General features: G+C 41.3%; 1 protein-coding gene across 1 annotated transcript in view; it reads right to left on the bottom strand.

The window, feature by feature from the left end:
- LOC124775923 (glutamate receptor ionotropic, kainate glr-3-like) overlaps positions 1-12,893 on the bottom strand; it is a 144,783-nt gene extending 131,890 nt beyond the window's left edge. The window contains exon 1 of the mRNA XM_047250768.1: positions 12,728-12,893. Coding sequence (XP_047106724.1) covers positions 12,728-12,893 — 166 coding nt within the window. The remainder of the gene's footprint in view (positions 1-12,727) is intronic.
- Between the last annotated feature and the right edge of the window lie 8,087 nt (positions 12,894-20,980).

Genomic DNA, 20,980 nt, shown 5'->3' with positions numbered 1-20,980 from the left:
AAAAGTTAGATGGAGAAACTGTCTTCCTCTCACAAGCTGGACCAGGTATTAAAAATTTTTTGGTCTCTCATCGCTCCTTGGCACGTGTTGAGAAGTAGCCGACAGAATTGTTACGTGGCCGAACACACCGTACCCTTTTAGATGTTGTGTAGCTCTGCGAAACAGTTCATTCCACCAAGTCAGAGAAACGTTCAGCCGCAGGAAGAAGTCTTTTACAAAGTCTTTGACCGCTTGTCACGGGCGGTACCGTCCGCCATGGTGCCCATGAAGATGGACACCCCGCCACCGGCGCCGCCATAGCCACCGCTGTTGACATCATTGGCGCTGGCTCCGCCCAGGTGCTCAAACTGACGTCCGTGGACGAGATGCCCTCGGAAAGTCATCACGCCGCTCCATAAGATCCCCTTACCGACAAGTTGTCCACAGCATCTACGCCTGTGGATGTGGGCATGCACCCTACATCTGGTTTTTTCAGCTGGTGTTCCCAGACGCCCTCCGGTAATACCATGGTGAGGGCAGAGTGGCCACATCAACCACAGTTTCTCTCCCTGCCTCATCATATGCATCTGCATCTGCAACCAGCAGTCCTTCCCCCGCCGTCGTCACATGTGTCTGCCGTATACGACGATGGTGTCGAGGTTTTGGGGGGGGAGGGGGGAGACGAGACGAATCTGGTATTGCACAGAGATCTCGTTGCTCCACCAAAGTTGGAAAAGCAAACGGATACCACAGACATTACTGAGGGCTCGCCGCAATCTGCAACGACATATGGGAGGTGCTCCTGTAGACTTTACCTCTCCTCTCAGCATACCAGTGCCCTCACACTGAGCTCAATATAGTGTCCAACTAGCAAGACCTCTGTCCCAGTTCGAGACCTTATCTGAAGTGATCAACATCATAGTACAGAACCAATGTGATAGTTAAACCTTCTGCTTCATTTAAATGGGGAACAATGTACTGCAAGAGAACAACTTGTTTGTCTGTGCATCAAGTGATGCTTTAAGTCAATAACAGGTGTAACTGATCAAGCAGGCCTGTGGCAACGAAGCGTGTCAAAGTAAACCTTTTATTCATTAATGCAATAAAGTGAACTTACAAGCAGTTTCACATTATCTGAAGGACACATAAAACCATTTCCTTCTTCTTCTCCTCCTCCTCTGTTCTTCTGGTAGGTAGCTGTATGACACGAGATTACCAATAAAGGGTTCTTGTAAATTTCTCACATCCAGGATGCTCTCCCTCTGCCTCTGATGTAAAAGATACTATGTGTATAACTGAAAACCCAAAGTGACGTCATCATATCGTCGTAAGTCATTCCAGGATCATCCCGCCGTATTGTTCGGAAATTATGCGTGAACCATAATACAGTTATCTGGGTCGAGGCACATGTAACGTTTCTGAATGGCTGGCTCTGAGCACTATGGGACTTAACATCTGAGGTCATCAGTCCCCTAGAACTTAGAACTACTTAAACCTAACTAACCTAAGGACATCACACACATCCATGCCCGAGGCAGGATTCGAACCTGCGACCGTAGCGGTCGCGCGGTTCCAGACTGAAGCGCCTTTAACCGCGTGGGTTTCTGAATGGCTTGGGCACCACCACACTTGTGGAGAATGTTGTTATTTTATGTCCGCCGTTTGTGAAAGGGAGGAATGCGACAAATATAAACTGTGTGCATTTGTCGTAGAAGCCTTGTGCAACTGTGACGGTGTTTGATCTCTGAGATGCCACAGTCAAACGTTCCAGATGTGGCATATCGCTTACCTACTTACAACACTTGTTGCAAAATACCAGTGAGTGACCCATAATCGATAACTGAGTCATGCAGTAACAATATGTACACAGAAGTTTCTTTAGGGAAGCTGACTGAGGATTCAAATTCTATATGTACATTCACTAGCCCAGATTTTATTCTTTCGTTCTGTTTTGAGCAGTCTATCACAACATTTTCGTTGCTTGAGTGTGCCTACAAATCAGTCATTTCCCTCGTAACAGGAAGGACTAAACCTAGCCAAAACAAGTAAAAATGGAAATTATTACATACACTATCAATTACATAATTTGTTAACAACGCCCGATGCTATCCGCTGTTGTTGCTATGCGACAGGATCCGAAATTTCAACGGAAATAACCACACCAAGTGTGTAATTCAACACGTTGATTATGTTGTTCTTTAGTGTAGAGGTGCTCTTGACATCTCTAACGATTTTCTATGGTTGTCTTGTTTTATTCTTCGTAGATTTATTAATGTCGACGTGTGGGGAGTTAAAAATAATACCGCAACCATCTCACATTAGCTGGCTGCTTCGACGGCACTGTCTCATATAGGGGAGGTCGTGGGTTTTAAATGCGCAAGTATAGTGTCTGTCCACTACTGTGACACGGTTAGATGACAAAACTTACTACATATTAGTGTAGATTCCGTACTAATGAAATCTAAGAAATTGAGAAGCTTAATATATTAGTGAGTTTTATGCTGAAGTTGGCAAACGTCAATCGAAATAGAAATAATAGTAACAAAGCCATAAAGAATTATCTATCTCGCATTAATACATTCTCAGAATTTACTCAAATCTGAAACATAAACTGAGGGAAAAGATAACCTTAAGCGCCATCAATGCATTTACAGGAAGCAAACAGAAGTTGAGCAACTGAGTGCAAACTAACTTTAGAATATTTTCACAAAAGAAACTCCACAAAGCAACAGCTCCCACAGGAATTAATTACAGGAATCACATTCGGATCAGCCCCGATAAATAATTAACACTTGCTTGGAAAAGAGCTGCACGAGAAATATGCGACAATCTTGTGCATGGTATTACTTATTACATCAATAAAACCGAAAAAATTGTAGTAATATTGAGAAAATGGAAATAGCGTTCTACATTTAACTGGAAAAAAGTTTTTACAGAGAAGATGGCATTAATTAGTATTTATTATTGACGACGGGCAGTTGGGACAGTTGAAATTCTCATCTTCAGATTTTCAAAAAATTCTGGTTATAAATCGAGTTCCATTATGAGTTTATCACTCATGTCGCGTCGTAATTATGCCGGAGTATATGAAGCACATTATACATGGGCATGTTCGCACACGTAGAACTCACTTAAGACTTGTTAGTTCGTGAAATGCACGATATTAGTGGAAATGTACGTTTTTCAAATCTTTACGTCTACAAGACATGTTTGTAAATCATGGATACATCTCAGTCAAGATCGCACCGTATACTTCGACTAAGATGTATCCACGATGTATACAACGTGTCATATAGGCGTAAAGATTTGTACAAATGTCCATTAATACTGTACATCGTGCGTTTTAAGAACTAAACAGCCTCAGTGAAGTGCCACATGAGTTAACATGTCCATTTTGCAGAAGGTACTTTTTTACCTGTATATGGTTTCACTTTTGACAAACATGTGTATAATATTCTTCATCAAATTAAGACATGGCAAGAGTGATAAACTCATAATGGAACACGACTTATAACCAAAAAATTTTGAGGATCAGAAAATAACAGTTTCAACACTCAAAGCCGGTCGTCGTCAATAAAAAGTACTAATTAATGCGATCTAAGGTATAAAAAGTTTTTTACCATAAATTAAACAGATAAGCATACTAAATAAATAATAATAAATATGATTAATCATAAAGTAATAAATAAATGAAATAAATAAAAATTTAGTAAAAATAAGTAAATAAAAAACAATAAAAACAATAAACGCCAGCCCCACGCCGAAGTTGCCGACTGCTGCCTACAGGACAGTACGAAGAATGATCTTCGATAGTGGGACATGCGATCAGCACGTAGCCAATCTTTCCAGCTTTTGATGCCAGTGAATGAATACCGAAGTTCCACAGTTTCTTTACTCAACATATTGCCTCTAGATATAAGATATTTCCACCCATGCAATATGTAGAAAGGCGTAACGACTTCGCCAAAATAATGAATCATAAATTGTACCATTTAATGAAAGACTTTCCTGCATACTAGTAGATGTGATACACTTACTTTTGTAGAAAAGTTAAAATTTACTACAGTCGTCTGTTCAGGGTCGCCCCAGGTATTCTCGATTTGGTTAAACGAAATTCAGGGAGTTTGGTGGTCAGGAGAGTTCGGTAAACTCATCTTAGAGCTCTTCAAACGACGCACGTACACTGCGAGCCGTGTGAACGTTTCATTGCCATGCTGGTTGATGCCATCGTACCGAGGAAAAACAAACTGCGTGGAGGGGTAGACATGATCCCCACGGACAGCGTACTTGTGTTGATCCATTGCGCCTTTTCGAACGAAGAGAACACCCAGCAAACGCCATGAAAACATTCCCCAGGCCATGATGCTGCCAGTGACATAGGGAGAGGGGCGGTGGGGGCAAATTGGTCTGCCATACCACAGATGCCACTTGCAGAGGGCAAGAGAAAACAGATTTCCCGAAAAAAATATTATTATTGGAGTAAATTCTATATACTGCCCGCCCGGTTAGCCGTTCGGTCTAACGCACGGCTTTGCAGGCGGGAAGGCGCCCCTGATACCCGGCACGAATCTGTCCGACGGACTTGTGTCGAGGTCCGGTGAACCAGCCAGTCTGTGGATGGTTCTTAGGCAGTTTTCCATCTGCCTCAGCGAATGCGGGCTGGTTCCCCTTATTTCGCCTCAACTGCACTCTGTCGGCGATTGCTGCACAAACAGGTTTTCCACGTACGCGTTCACCACCATTACTCTACCACGCAAACATAGGGGTTACACTCGTCTGGTGTGAGACGTTCCCTGGGAGGGTCCACCGGGGGCCGAACGGCACAATAACCCTGACAGAGTGGTCCGGTGTGGGGTGGCGGAGGGGTGAAGTGGACTGCGGTAGTCGTCGTGGGGTTGTGGACCATTGCAGCTGCGGCGGGGACGGAGCCTCTCCTCGTTTCTAGGCCCCCGGTTAACATACCATACAATACATACAATACAAATTCCACATATTACATTACTGTATGTGTTTCTGGAAGTGGAGGGGGGGGCAATAAAGTGTAGTGACTTACCCCAGAGGAGAGGGGGGGGGGGCAGTGAAGTGTTGTAAACCGGGTGCCAATCGGGGGAGGGGAGGGGGGGGGAAGCCAATTGAGTGACATGATCCAGGCGCTAGTTATATTCGATATATTCGATACGCCACTGGTTGCAGGAGTTTGTTTTCAGGCTGCGGAGGCTAGAGCTGAACTGTTTCAGACATTCAAATCCTTCTATGTAGTGTGTAACATTGACTCGGAAAAAGGAGTCTTGGCTCGTCTGATACGAAATATCTCTCCAGAGACATTCGAGAGAAGAAAGAAGATTCTGTGGCGGGCTGCTGCAACAGTGTCCCACATCTCATGTCGAAGGAAACGTTTCTGAAGCTGCAAAAAAGGCTCTGTAGGCCATGTGCATGAGTGGATTTGCATGTCTTACTTATATGTGCAGTTTTTCTCTGCCGTGAAAAGAACAAGAAGAAAAATTTGTTGTTCAGACCGCTGCATTAAACACTTTGCCCCTTACACTGGGTCTAAATATCAACTGTTTACAATGTACCACGGTGGTGCAAAGGAAGTAAAGAAGAAATAATTTGATATAATACTCTTGTGGACTATCAAGTCAGAAAACGACTTCAAATTGGTACACAAACATAAGGACAGCAGGTGCACATCATGCAGTATTTTCAGTATTCTCTTGCTCTGTTTACACAAACTATTAGCCCTATAGAAAAAATTATAGGACCTTTTTATAGGAGATTTAATGTTGTTTAATTTCCCCATCCAAACACTCATCCCTCACCAGTAAGTATTTCTAGTATATTGTTGATGGCAGTCTCTCCTACAAAACTGTGCAACTAGACGAATAATTTCGTCTGTTTTCGTCTTCATTGACTGGGCTATTACACCACCAACTTATTTGTACACTTTCAAATCGTAAAATGGAAATTTGTGTAAATTTTACCTCTCCGTTTTGTGAATTTTGGCAGTATGAAATTAACAATTAAACCAGTTTTGTTTGTTTGGGCTTCTTACTATGAAAATTATATGCTTGCAAGGATACAATCAGTTTCCACGTAACGTCTACAAAGTCCATTTTTTTCTTTCCTTACTCCCATTAGAAAATTTAAATGTTAATCAAGTAGCCACCTAAGCCTGTGGCGTAATAACAGCCCAGCCAATGAAGACGAAAAATGTTGAAGTGTGGAAGATAATTCGTGTACTAACACATTTTTGTGCAGTGGTAAGTGGTAATTCCACGAACTACATACTAGAAACCCAGACTAGTGGGTGATGAGGAAACGGGGGGGCGGGGGGGGGGGGGGGCAGTTGAAGGTAGCTTTTGTATATTTTACTTGAATAACTTGTTAACACTACATCTTGTGAAAACATATCTCAGAACAATATCAAACTACATTAAATTTCCTACAAAAATATCCTAACCATTTTTTCTCTGGGACTAATACTTCGCGTAAACAGAACAAGAGAATATTAAAAATCTCCCGATAGGCACGTGCCTCTTAGCTGAGGTAGTTCTTTTAATGAATTTGAGGTAGTTTCCCAACTTGATAGACCACAATTGTCCTAATCAAGTTATTCGTCTCGACATACTCTATACTACCGTGGTATGTAGTAAACAGGTATCATTTACACCCTGTATTTAGCTTTTGATTTGAAGAGAAACTCTTAAAATTCAGAAGCCCACTGAATGTTTACATACTATTGAATGAGTTGCTGATTCTTACCCTTTCACTTATTATTGCACTTAGAATATGCTGTTGGTGATCATGTGAGTCACACGAGCAGCTGTCAGCAGCCACCGTTTGCCCAGAGCGGATCGCAAAGTGACAGCGGGCTATGGCTCGGCGGCCAAACCCGATCGCCAGTCGATACCGCGTGCCGGACGATCTCGATCGTTGGCCGATCGTATAGAGTGGTTTAGTGAATTACAAAGCAACACTGGAATCATTCTACTCTCTGTGCACTTTGCTCGCCCACTGATTTAGCTAGCTGCTCGCTTCCTTGATTCAGTGCTTCTTCAGCTGAGTTTAGTTTCACTGGATTTTGTTCTTTATCATAACAGTATGTATTCCCATAATTATTTTGATGTACATGATAGTGCACGTACATATAGTTTTCAGTTTTTATTTATTTATTTAACCTGATCAGATTAATGTTTCCAGAACATATCTCAGGTCAGGTCAGGTATTTTAAGTGTAGTTTCAAAATTTATTACATCACAGTTACCAAAAAATCATAATAATTTTAATATGAGATATCTGCTTCTTTTATCTGCTGGTATTAGACATTTGCCTACTACAGCCGCTTTGCTGAAATTATTGATCTTACCATGTTCTTCTCCATATTCCTTAAGACCTTACGACCACTCGGTAATAATTCAGCAATGGTACGTGTATTCTGTCATTTTCCACTCTTGTAGCATAGTCAATTCAGTTGTTAATGTATTCCTTAATCTGCTCATTTAACTTTGTCACTCCCTGTTCTTCTCTTATGTCGGTATTCATCCTCCTGTCAGAAAATGTGTACCCAGTTATTCTTCTTAGGAGTCACGTCTCCTGTGTTTGTATACTTCATTAATTTTCTATCAGTCCACAGTTCATTTCCAAATGTTATAATCTGATCTGGAATCGTTTTGTAAAGCTTGGGTTGAGTTTGCTTTCTTGCTTTAGTTCTGAAAGTTCTATAATTTTTTTTCTGTTAAGTACTGAAATCTTACTTTCTTTTGTATGTCCATTTCTGTCACAAGTGAGATAACATTTCCTGAGAGATTGAAAGGGTTTACGCTTTCTATTTTCTGATCATTTATTGTTATTATGTTTAGAACTGGCTTCTGGTCCCTGAAATCATAACTTCTGTTTTCCTTGAAGATCACAATTATATCCCTTTGCAGTTGTGAATAAAATATTAACAGCTGTCTGGAGTGTTCTCAGCTGCAAGAAAGTTATGTAAAGCGATTTTGAACTAGACAAATATTTGTCTGAGGCGTATTTGCCTCGAAACAGCAGTTTCCCTAAACTGGTGGGAAACCAGAAAATTGCTGTACCCATTAACATGAGAACTGGTACTGAAAATATTATATACGCTCTGTGAGGATTTCTTTTTAAAAACAGGACAAATAAGCATCGAGAAAAGAAACTGACTCACTTCCAGTAAAATAGACAAAATTTTTTTTATAAATCATAATACTGATTAATTTTTTTCCTTTTTGGGTACATATATCATCAACCTCGTTGTAAATTGAGACCATAGGCACTTAAATTAATTACAATCATATGGTATTTTGTCTCCAGTAAACGTATAAAAACATAAAAGAAAGTAGTCTTGCCTTGGAAATTTTCACATTTAATAGGATTTTGTTGTAATATTTTTATTTTTACAGCACATGAAATGAAGATGACTAAAACCTCAAACGTGTTACGAACATAACATAAACGTACAACTTCTCTTTCAGTGGTCTTTCAAAACAGGTCTAAATCAGATAAAAATGCAGGTATAATGGCCTGAATTGAAAATGCAAGGTGACTTTCGTTTATTTATTTTTGTGAGAGAACGATGAGTGCTGAGTCATGAAAAAGAGATAGTTCATTCTGGTAAGTGAGCAGTTCTAATCCTATGTCAGAAAAGAACAGTTTTACCCATCTCTTTTGGAAACCCATTGAAGCAAGTCTTATACGGCCATAATCCACGATTTTAAATAATTTCGTTAATATTTTTGTATATCTGAATTAAGAATAACCACTTCAAATGAATAGGTGGTGTACTAAGAACTTCTAGCCCTGTTGTTGTTGTTGTGGTCTTCAGTCCTGAGACTGGTTTGATGCAGCTCTCCATGCTACTCTATCCTGTGCAAGCTTTTTCATCTCCCAGTACCTACTGCAACCTACATCCTTCTGAATCTGCTTAGTGTATTCATCTCTTGGTCTCCCTCTACGATTTTTACCCTCCACGCTGCCCTCCAATACTAAATTGGTGATCCCTTGATGCCTCAGAACATGTCCTACCAACCGATCCCTTCTTCTGGTCAAGTTGTGCCACAAACTTCTCTTCTCCCCAATCCTATTCAATACTTCCTCATTAGTTATGTGATCTACCCATCTAATCTTCAGCATTCTTCTGTAGCACCAAATTTCGAAAGCTTCTATTCTCTTCTTGTCCAAACTATTTATCGTCCATGTTTCACTTCCATACATGGCTACACTCCATACGAATACTTTCAGAAATGACTTCCTGACACTTAAATCAATACTGGATGTTAACAAATTTCTCTTCTTCAGAAACGCTTTCCTTGCCATTGCCAGCCTACATTTTATATCCTCTCTACTTCGACCATCATCAGTTATAGTGCTCCCCAAATAGCAAAACTCCTTTACTACTTTAAGTGCATCATTTCCTAATCTAATTCCCTCAGCATCACCCGACTTAATTAGACTACATTCCATTATCCTTGTTTTGCTTTTGTTGATGTTCATCTTATATCCTCATTTCAAGACATTGTCCATTCCATTCAACTGCTCTTCCAAGTCCTTTGCTCTCTCTGACAGAATTACAATGTCATCAGCGAACCTCAAAGTTTTTATTTCTTCTCCATGAATTTTAATACCTACTCCGAATTTTTCTTTTGTTTCCTTTACTGCTTGCTCAATATACAGATTGAACAACATCGGGAAGAGGCTACAACCCTGTCTTACTCCCTTCCCAACCACTGCTTCCCTTTCATGTCCCTCGACTCTTATAACTGCCATTTGGTTTCTGTACAAATTGTAAATAGCCTTTCGCTCCCTGTATTTTACCCCTGCCACCTTTAGAATTTGAAAGAGAGTATTCCAGTCAACATTGTCAAAAGCTTTCTCTAAGTCTACAAATGCTAGAAACGTAGGTTTGCCTTTCCTTAATCTTTCTTCTAAGATAAGTCGTAAGGTCAGTATTGCCTCACGTGTTCCAGTGTTTCTACGGAATCCAAACTGATCTTCCCCGAGGTTGGCTTCTACTAGTTTTTCCATTCGTCTGTAAAGAATCCGTGTTAGTATTTTGCAGCTGTGACTTATTAAGCTGATAGTTCGGTAATTTTCACATCTGTCAACACCTGCTTTCTTTGGGATTGGAATTATTATATTCTTCTTGAAGTCTGAGGGTATTTCGCCTGTTTCATATATCTTGCTCACCAGATGGTAGAGTTTTGTCAGGACTGGCTCTCCCACGGCCGTCAGTAGTTCCAGTGGAATATTGTCTACTCCGGGGGCTTTGTTTCGACTCAGGTCTTTCAGTGCTCTGTCAAACTCTTCACGCAGTATCATATCTCCCATTTCATCTTCATCTACATCCTCTTCCATTTCCACAATATTGTCATCAAGTACATCGCCCTTGTATAGACGCTCTATATACTCCTTCCACCTGAGTTTCCATCTGAGCTCTTGATATTCATACAAGTTGTTCTCTTATCTCCAAAGGTCTCTTTAATTTTCCTGTAGGCGGTATCTATCTTACCCCTAGTGAGATAGGCCTCTACATCCTTACATTTGTCCTCTAGCCATCCCTGCTTAGCAATTTTGCACTTCCTGTCGATATCATTTTTGAGACGTTTGTATTCCTTTTTGCCTGTTTCACTTACTGCATTTTTATATTTCATCCCTCAAAGCTACCCATTCTTCTTCTACTGTATTTATTTCCCCCATTCCTGTCAATTGCTCCCTTATGCTCTCCCTGAATCTCTGTACAACCTCTGGTTCTTTTAGTTTATCCAGGTCCCATCTCCTTAAATTCCCACCTTTTTGCAGTTTCTTCAGTTTTAATCTACAGGTCATAACCAATAGATTGTGGTCAGAGTCCACATCTGCTCCTGGAAATGTCTTACAATTTAAAACCTGGTTCCTAAATCTCTGTCTTACCATTATATAATCTATCTGATACCTTTTAGTATCTCCAGGGTTCTTCCATGTATACAACCTTCTTTCATGATTCTTAAACCAAGTGTTAGTTATGATTATGTTGTGCTCTGTGCAAAATTCTACCAGGCGGCTTCCTCTTTCATTTCTGTCCCCCAATCCATATACACCTACTATGTTTCCTTCTCTCCCTTCTAGCCCTAAGAAGTTAGAATTACATCAACTTGTGTTTTATATAAGTCTATAAATAATCGAGACAATAGCGTAGGATTCTCATTTTGTCTTAGCTCATCTTGTCTCATGTTGTCTGTTTTGTGTTAGCACATGTGATCGGTTACTACTTTTAATTGTGAAAATATGTAGTGCGAAGGTATTCAAAACCTTATTTGCAGAAGTACCTTCTGTCTTATCTGAAAGTACTTATCTTTGTGAAAAGGAAAAGCTTCATCATTAAAATGTACTGACAATTAATTTTTAAGTAAATTCAGGGAAGTGAGATGGAGAGTTTTAGTGGACGGGATTAATTCAAAGTATGAACTGTGAGAACTTTAATTACTTTCGATCGCTGTATCACGCAACGCAGCGATCGTCATTTTTCATCAAATCTAAAGAGAGTTAACATAGATGCAGGATCTTTATCAGCGTTAATGAAAATTCATTTCATAATAACTAGCAAAAATAACTGTTTTCGTGAATTTAATTTACTTGCAAGAGCGTAAAATTTATTCGGGCAGGATTTGCTTAAATATCATCTTTATTCATTGATTAATCCATCAAAGTTAAAGACGGAAAGATACTACGAAATATTCAGTTCCACTACCAATCCCGTTTTACGACAAATTTTAAAGACAGTAAATAGTGGCGTCTTCTCGTAAAGAAAATTTTCAATTATCACGCTCACAAATCAGAAAGAAACCAATATTAACAACGACTAACCACTACCAACTATTTAAGAAATATAAAGATTACTAGAGCCGCCACATCATATGCAGCGACGTTCACCGAAGTGAGTTGAGGAGACATTGTTGGCACCCCCTGACTTCGTTTGAGCGGTCAGTTGCTCAACAGTTGCATATCTGTTCGCCTGTACAAACCTCCACAGCCGTTATTCACGCCTATCATCTATGATCCGTCATGCACCATACTGGCCTCGACGCCGGGTTTGGATAGAACCATTTTGCTACGCATGGTATACTTTAACCAGTGCGGCACGCTAACGATTTACAAACTTAGCTGCCTCGGAAATGCTTCCACCCTTTGCTCGGAAGCCAAAGATCACGCTCTTTTGGACGTCAGACAAATCGCTCCTTTTCACATTACTAAAACGACTGCACTGTTTTCTCCGCTTACTACCGAGATCTTTTTGTACCATCCACTGCTAGTGCTACAACCTGCAGTATCTGAGTGTTGATTGCACTTTGACGTCGAACATAGGCGTTAGTCACATTAATGTGACTGCATATCAGACACCTGTGTTGACCCGAAAAGTACTGTACAGAGCCTACAGTACCTCAAATGGATCTTTCGCTGAGTCACCAACAGCAGGAGGCAGTTCTATCGAGACACGCAGAGCAATTTTACAGATTTTTTGGAGAATATAGTTAACAAACTGGTAGCGTATTATTTGAACCATTATCATTATATCGATACTATGTAAAAATGAATGCGCCAATGAGTAGTAATAATAGTAGAGCTGTAAGGTGGAGAGCAAAAGGCCGCGTCCATATTTACAAAATCGCATAAGGAATGCAAATTATGTGCTGCAACTTATGCACGAGCATAGTTTACATTAGGTTCATTTGTTCCGTTTCGCGCTCGGTGGTCGTACCTGCTTCATTGCCGGAGTATGTGACGTAGGCACAGCCAAAGTGAATTCTTTCTTGTAGCGACGTCACCACGGCAGCAACAGTCTTAACAGGACTCATGCAGCCGACGTGTGACTCGTAAATAACAGACACCGCCCACACGAAGAAAACTACCTTCAGCGCCGCCATACTTCCTCGCTCTGTCCTCTGAAATGAGCAACATGTTTAAGGCTGCGTTTGACACAACACTTTCATTTAAAGTGTAGCAATTATTCTAATGCGACCGTATTAAACCGACGAATTGCATAGCCAGCGGTCTGACACACCGCTCCAGTTGTAAATCAATAAAACAATCTAACTGGCAGTCTAAAAGCTGTTTCCACTGACAGTAACATACTAGTCGCTTCGTACACACAACATTAATTTTCAATGACCTTTTCCGAAATAGTGACTAAATTGCCTGCGAACTTACATAATACGTCCTTTTAGGGTATGCCAATATAAGCAGAATTTGCGTACTTGCTTTCGCGAAGAACTTTGTCGGTAATGAAACGAAATAACTAAAAGTATTTTTATTTATTTGTACATTTATTCTACCTGACGGTGTTAATCCATTCGTGCCTGTACTAAATCTTTATAGAAATTACGGTGTACACAGAAAATTATCTGTAGTGTTATAAATGGAGACGTTCAAAATAATAATTATTGCTAGTAATTGGCCTACTTATCACAAGAATTTCAATCCTATTAATACCCCCATAAATATATTTATCACTGATTACTCTTTCTGTGAAGAAGCAGAAACGTCGGGCCGCGCGGGATTACCCGAGCGGTCTCCGCGCTGCAGTCCTGGACTGTGCGGCTGGTCCCGGCGGAGGTTCGAGTCCTCCCTCGGGCATGGGTGTGTATGTTTCTCCTTAGGATGATTTAGGTTAAGTAGTGTGTAAGCTTAGGGACTGATGACCTTAGCAGTTAAGTCCCATAAGCTTTCACACACCTTTTTCTTTTTTTAGGAACATCGGCTTCCTTAATCCACCATGGTCGTCATTGTAGTTGCTAGGTACTGACGACGAGGTCCCGGTTTCGTTTGCGCTGGTCTCTCCTACTTTTTCTGGGAGTGAAATACGAGGAACACTTTCCGTTCAGCAGTTAATAAAAATAAAAAGTACTCTTGACAGCATACGCACATATATTTAAAAGCGCTGGTCGGTTTCCTCCTGCTTTGCATCGATCTTAGACCGTACTATGCAATAAGAGTAAAGTTAGAGAGATGCCAGAACAAGAAATTTATCTTAAATCTAACATAACAACTGTAATTATTTAAAAACATATCCAAAGGCAGTAGGCGGAGATGGTGACACGGTGAGGAAACCGTATGTGTAAGGTATCGATGTCGACTGCCGGTTAGCGCAAGGAAGCTATGAATTAAGTAGAGAACGCTCCGACCTACGTCTTCCGCCTGACGTCAGTAACAGTCAATGAAATACAAAGTGCAGAGAACCGTGACAAAAGTACTATATCCACGTGATTACAATACTCGTATAATGTTGCTGCTGTGGTCTTCAGTCCTAAGACTGGTCTGATTCAGCTCTCCATGCTACTCTGTCGTGTGTAAGCCTCTTCATCTCCGAGTAACTACTGCAACCTACATCCTTGTGAATCCGCTAACTGTATTCCTCTCTTGGCCTCTCTAAATGATTTTAACCCCCTACGCTTCCCTCCAGTACTAAATTGGTGATCCCTTGATGTCTCAGAACGTGTCCTACCAAACAATCCCTTCTTCTAGTTAGGTTGTGTAACAATTTTTTTTCTGCTCAATTCTATTCCGTACCTCCTCATTAGGTGCGTGATCTACCCTCCTAATCCTCGTCATTCCTTTGTAGCACCACGTTTCGTAAGCTTATAGTCTCTTCTTCTCTAAACTTTCATCGTTCTTGCTTCACTTCCATACACGGCTACACTCCATACAAATTGTGGTGTCACCGCCAGACACCACACTTGCTAGGTGGTAGCCTTTAAATCGGCCACGGTCCATTAGTATACGCCGGATCCGCGTGTCGCCACTGTCAGTGATCGCAGACCGAGCGCCACCACACGGCAGGTCAAGAGAGACGTTCTGGCACTCGCCCCAGTTGTACAGCCGACTTTGCAAGGAACGGTTCACTGACAAATACGCTCTCATTTGCCGAGACGATAGTTAGCATAGCCTTCAGCTACATTTGCTACGACCTAGCAAGGTGCCGTATTCAATTGATATTGAGATTCTATTAATGTATCATCAAGAGCGATGTTCTACAAATGTGGATTAAAGTTAAGTATTCCAGAAGCTACGTACTTTTCTTTATAGCATTCATTATGTATCCTGTTTCAGACCTCACGCCAGCCTGCGTGAGTTTAAGCGCGTGCCTTTCGGCTTCCTCTCATTGTGTCTAGGCTGTCTTGTCTAGACACAACACAAATACTTTCAGATAAGACTTTCTGATACTTTAATCTACAGGGTGAAACGTATTATGGGACATCAAAACAAATATTTTCCCTAATGTCTTTTTTTCCTGTGGGGATTATTTACACTGGTGGGGGCCGTATTACAATCTTCAGTTGTAGGCAGCTGCTGTCCACCAGTGTAGTAGTGCATTGTCTCTGTTTACTAATGGAGCGATACACCTGGAGTGAGTACACTGATACGGTTGGTGCGTACTTCATAGCGCATCACAACGGACGAGCTGCACAGCTGGTTTATCAACAACAATATCCTAATCGTCGTATCCCGCACCATACGACCTTTGCTGCTGTGTACCGCCCGCATCTCGTGGTCGTGCGGTAGCGTTCTCGCTTCCTACGCCCGGGTTCCCGGGTTCGATTCCCGGCGGGGTCAGGGATTTTCTCTGCCTCGTGACGGCTGGGTGTTGTGTGATGTCCTTAGGTTAGTTAGGTTTAAGTAGTTCTAAGTACTAGGGGACTAACGACCATAGACGTTAAGTCCCATAGTGCTCAGAGCCATTTGAACCATTTTTTTTATTTTTTTTTGCTGTGTACCTACGTCTGCGTGAGACCGGTTCATTTAGCAGATTACCTGGACAGGGACGCCGTCGCACGGTCAGAACGCTGCAATTTGAGGAAGCTGTCTTGCAGCATGTGGAGCGGGATCCTTCAATCAGCACTCGTGCAGTTGCACGTAACAGGTGTACGAATCAGACGAATGTAAGAACAGTCCTTCGAGAGAAATTGTTACGTCCATTTCACTTACAGCGTGTCGACAACCTGGAACCAGTTGATTATCCGCCCAGAGCACAGTTTTCGCAGTGGTACCTGGAAGAGTGTGAAAAGCATCCTGCATTACCATACTCTTCGTTGTTTACCGATGAAGCAACGTTAGGGCGTGATGGAGTCTTAAACAAGCACATTTTGCATGTTTGGAGTGAGGATAACCCACATGCCACAGTTACTAGCGCTCATCGAGTGCGGTTCTTCGTTAATGTGTGGGCCGGTGTTGTTGGGGACTGTTTAATTGGGCCGTATCTGCTACCTAGGCCATTAAATGGCAGGCACTATTGTAATTTCTCGTCAGAGCATTGCCAGAATTGCTGGAAGACGTCCCGCTCTCTACAAGACAACACATGTGGTTCCAACATGATGGGGCGCCGGCCAATTTCAGTCGTCGTGTGCGTCGATTCCTGGACCGACGGTTCCCAGAAACGTGGATTGGCAGAGGTTGTCCTGTACCATGCCCTGCTCGATCCCCGGATATGTCCCCTCTGAAATTTTTTGTGTGGGAAGAGATGCGCAACCTTGTTTACGCAACTCCTGTTGCATCAGAAGAGGATCTGGTTGCCCGGATAGTAGCATCAGCAGGAACAATTCAGGATACTCCTGGGGTTTTTGCCCTTTATTTATGCGTCAATGGAGGCATTTTTGAAAATCTACTGTTACTGAAATTGGGTTGTGTTAATGTGTTGTCTCTTGGTCATAAAAAATGGAAAAGTGTTTGTTGATTTAATTAATTTGCCGCCAGAGAAAACTTTCTCTACCGGTTTAAATACTCATCATAGGAAAAAATTACGGAAGAATTTTTGTTTTGATGTCCCCAACAAGCTCCCAGAGTTTGTCGGTTTAAATACTTTTCACCCTGTATATTCGATATTAACAAATTTCTGTCCGTCAGAAACGCTTTTCTTACCGTTGCCAGTCTACATTTTATGTCCTCTCTATGTCGACCATCATGAGTTATTTTTCTGTCCAAACAGAAAAACTCATCTACTGCTTTAAGTGTCTCATTTCCTTATGATATTCCTTTACATCATCTGATTTAATTCTACTACGTTCCATTATCCTCGCTTTGCCTTTGTTGACGGTCATCATCCTTTGAAGACACTGTCCATTCCGTTCAACTGCTCTTCCAAGCCCTTTGCTGTCTCTGACAGAAATACAATCTCATCGGCAGACTTCAAAGCTTTTATTTCTTCTCCCTGGACTTTAATTGCTACTCCAAACTTTTTTGTTTCCTTTACTGCTTGCTCAGTATACATATGGAATAACGTCGGGGGTAGGCTACAGCCCTGTCTCACTCCTTTCTCAAACACTGCTTCCCTTTCATGCCCCTTGACTCTTATAATTGCCATCTGGTTCCTGTACCAATTGTAAATAACCTTTGCCTCCTTGTATTTTACACCTGCCACCTTCAGAATTTGAAGAGAACATTCCAGTCAACATTGTTAAAAGCTTTCTCTAAGTCTCCAAATGCTGTAAACGTAAGCTTGATTTTCCTTAACCTATTTTCTGTGAGAAGTCGTAGGATCACTATTGCTTCTCGTGTTTCTACATTACTCCGGAATCCAAACTGATCTTCCTCGAGGTGGGCTTCTACCAGTTTTTCCATTCTTTTGTAAAAAAATTCGTGTCAGTGTTTCGCAACGATGACTTATTAAATTGATAGGCCTAGTTTGATAATTTTCACATCTGTCAGCATACGCTTTCTTTGGAATTGGGATTATTATTTTCTTCTTGAATTCTGAGAATATTTCGCCTGTTGCATACATCTTGCTCACCAGATGAAATAGTTTTGTCATGGCTGGCTCTCTCAGGCTATCAGTAGTTCTAACGGAACATTGCCTACTCTCGGGGCATTGTTTCGTCTTAGGTCTTTCAGTGCTCTGTCAAATTCTTCACGCAGTATCATATCTCCCATCTCGTGATCATCTACGCCCTCTTCCATTTCCATAACACTGCCCTCATGTACATTTCCCTTGTGCAGACGCTCTATATATTCCTTCCATCTTTCTGCTTTCCCTTCTTTGCTTAGGGCTGGTTTTCCATCTGAGGTCTTGATATTCATAGAGATGGTTCTCTTTTCTCCGGAGGTCTCTCTAATTTCCTGTAGACGGCATCTATCTTTCCCCTAGCGATGTATACCTCTAAATTCTTTCATTTGTCTTCTAGCCAGTCCTGCTTAGCCATTTTTCAGTTCCCGTCAATCACATTTTTAAGACGCTTGTATTCCCTTTCGTCTGTTTCATTTAATGCATTTTTATACTTTCTCCTCTGATCAATGAAATTAAGTACCTCCTGTATTACCCAAGAATTTCTACTAGCCCTCGTCGTTTTACATACTTGATCCTCTGCTGCCTTCACTATTTCATCTCTGAAAGCTAGCCATTCTTCTTCTACTGTATTCCTTTGCCCTGCTCTAGTCAGTCGTTCCCTAATCCTCCCTCCGAAACTCTCTACAATTTCTGGTTCTTTCAGTTTATCCAGATCTCATCTCTTTAAATTCCTACCTTTTTGCAGCTTCTTCAGTTTTAGTATACAGTTCCTAGAGTCCATATCTGCCCTGGAAATGTCTTACAATTTAAAATCTGGTTCCAAAATCTCTGTCTTATCATTATACCGGATGATCAAAAAGTCAGTATAAATTTAAAAACTTAATAAACCACGGAATACTGTAGATAGAGAGGTAAAAATTGACACACATGCTTGGAATGACATGGGGGTTTTATTAGAACAAAAAAAAAAACACCCGATATTGCTATGCGCGTGGAAGATCTCTTGCGCACGTCGTTTGGTGATGAACGTGTGCTCTCTATCTACGTTATTCCGTGATTTAATCATTTTCCAAATTTATACTGACTTTTTCATCACCCTGTATAATCATTCTGAAACTTTCCGGAGTCTCCTTATTTCTTCCACGTATTACAGCCTTCTTTCATGATTCTTAAACAAAGTGTTTGCTATGATTAAAATATTCTCTGTGTAAAACTCTACCAGGTGGCTTCCTCTTTCGTTCCCTTCCACCAGTCCTTATATAACTACTATTTTTCCTTTCCTCCCTTTTCCTACTATTGAATTCTAGTCCCCCACGACCATTAAATTTTCACTCCTCTTAACTAACTGAATCATTTCTTTTACCTCATCACACAATTCTTTAAACTCACCATCATCTGCGGAGCTAGATAGCATATAAACTTATACTACTGTGGTGAGTGTGGGCTTCTTGGAAATTGAAAATTTGTGGTAAGCTCCTATGGGACCAAACTGCTGAGGTCCTTGGTCTCTAGGCTTACACGCTAACTTAAACTAACTTACGATAAGGATAACACACAGTCCCATGCCCATGCGAGGTCTTGAACCTCCGACATGTGGAGACGCGCGAACCATGGCAAGGCGCCTCAGGCCGTGCTGCTACCCTACACGGCTGGAATTCTTGTCTATCTTGCAACAATAACAGTTCACTATGGTCTTCATAGTGGCTTATCCGCGTTCCTATTTTTTTATTCGTTATCAAACCCACTCCTGCATTCCCCTTATTTGATTTTACATTTATAGCCCTGTATTCACCTGATCACAAGTCAGTTTCCCCTTGCTTTCAGCCGTTCGCAGTACCAGAACAACAAGGCCGTTTGGATTGATGTTACAAGGCCAGATCAATTAATCATCCAGACTGTTGCCCGTGGAATTACTGAGAAGGCTGCTGCCCCTCTTCAGGAACCACACGTTTGCCTGGCCTCTCAACAGACACCCCTCCGTTGTGGTCACACCTATGGTACGGCTATCTGTATCGCTCAGGCACGCAAGCATCCCCATCAACGGCAAGGGTCATGATTTAAGGTCATTTATACAATATGTGAGTTCAAGCAATGTAGAATGACAACAGAATTTACTGTTGTGTAGAATAAGTTAAGAAAACGCTATCTACATTATTACTTTGCAATTCACCATTAAATACTTCGCAGAGGATTCATCGAACCATCTTCATGCTATTTCTCCATCGTTCCACTCTCGAACATCGAGTGGGAAAAATGAATACTTAAATCTTTTTGTCCGAGTTCTGATTTTTCTTATTTGATTACGATGATCATTTCCCCATACTTAGGTGGGCGCTAACAAAATACTTTCACACTCTGAGGAGAAATTTGCTGACTGAGATTTCGTGAGAAGATCCTGCCGCAACGAAAAATGCCTTTGTTTCAGAGGCTGCCACCTCAATTCAGATATCGTATCCGTAGCTTTTTGTATGCTCTCCGTGGATGCTATCTGATGTGTATTCCACCCGGCACAGCAATATTCCAGAAGAGGACGTACAAGTTTACTATAGGCATTCTCTTTAGTAAATCAGTCGCATTTTCTCAGTGTTCTTTAAATAAATCGTAGTCTTTGGTTTTATTCACCCACTAAATTTATTCGTAATTGTAATCCATAAGTATTTAGTTGAAGTTACAGCCTTTAAATCCATGTGATTTATCACGTAACCGAAATTTAGTGCATTCCTTTTAGTACTCATGTGGATGATTTCATACTTCACATTATTTAGAGTCAATTGCCACTTTTCGCACCAAACACAGAGTCTCTAAAACATATTGCCATTGGTTTTGATCAGTTGATGATGACAGAATCTTCTGCAAACAGTCTAAGAGGGCTGCAGAATGCTATTCAGATTGTCTTCTAAATTGTTTATGTAGATCAGGAACAGCAGAGGGCCTACAACAATTTCTTGGGGAACGCCAGATACTATTTCTGTTTTACTCGACGATTTTCCGCCAGTTACTACTACCCGTGACCTTTCTGACAGCAAACCACGAATACAGTCGCACAAAAGAGACGATAGTCCACAGACAACCAACTCTGGACTCGCATTCGGGAGGACGACTGTTCAATCCCACGTCCGGCCATCCTGATTTAGGTTTTCCGTGATTTCCCTAAATCGCTCCAGGCAAATCCCGGGATGGTTTCTTTGAAAGTGCGCAGCCGACTTCCTTCCCCATCCTTCCGTAATCCGATGAGAC

This window comes from Schistocerca piceifrons, chromosome 2 (genome assembly GCF_021461385.2).
Source record: "Schistocerca piceifrons isolate TAMUIC-IGC-003096 chromosome 2, iqSchPice1.1, whole genome shotgun sequence".
In the NCBI taxonomy this organism is placed as follows: domain Eukaryota; kingdom Metazoa; phylum Arthropoda; class Insecta; order Orthoptera; family Acrididae; genus Schistocerca; species Schistocerca piceifrons.
This window is presented reverse-complemented; position numbering and strand designations above follow the sequence as displayed.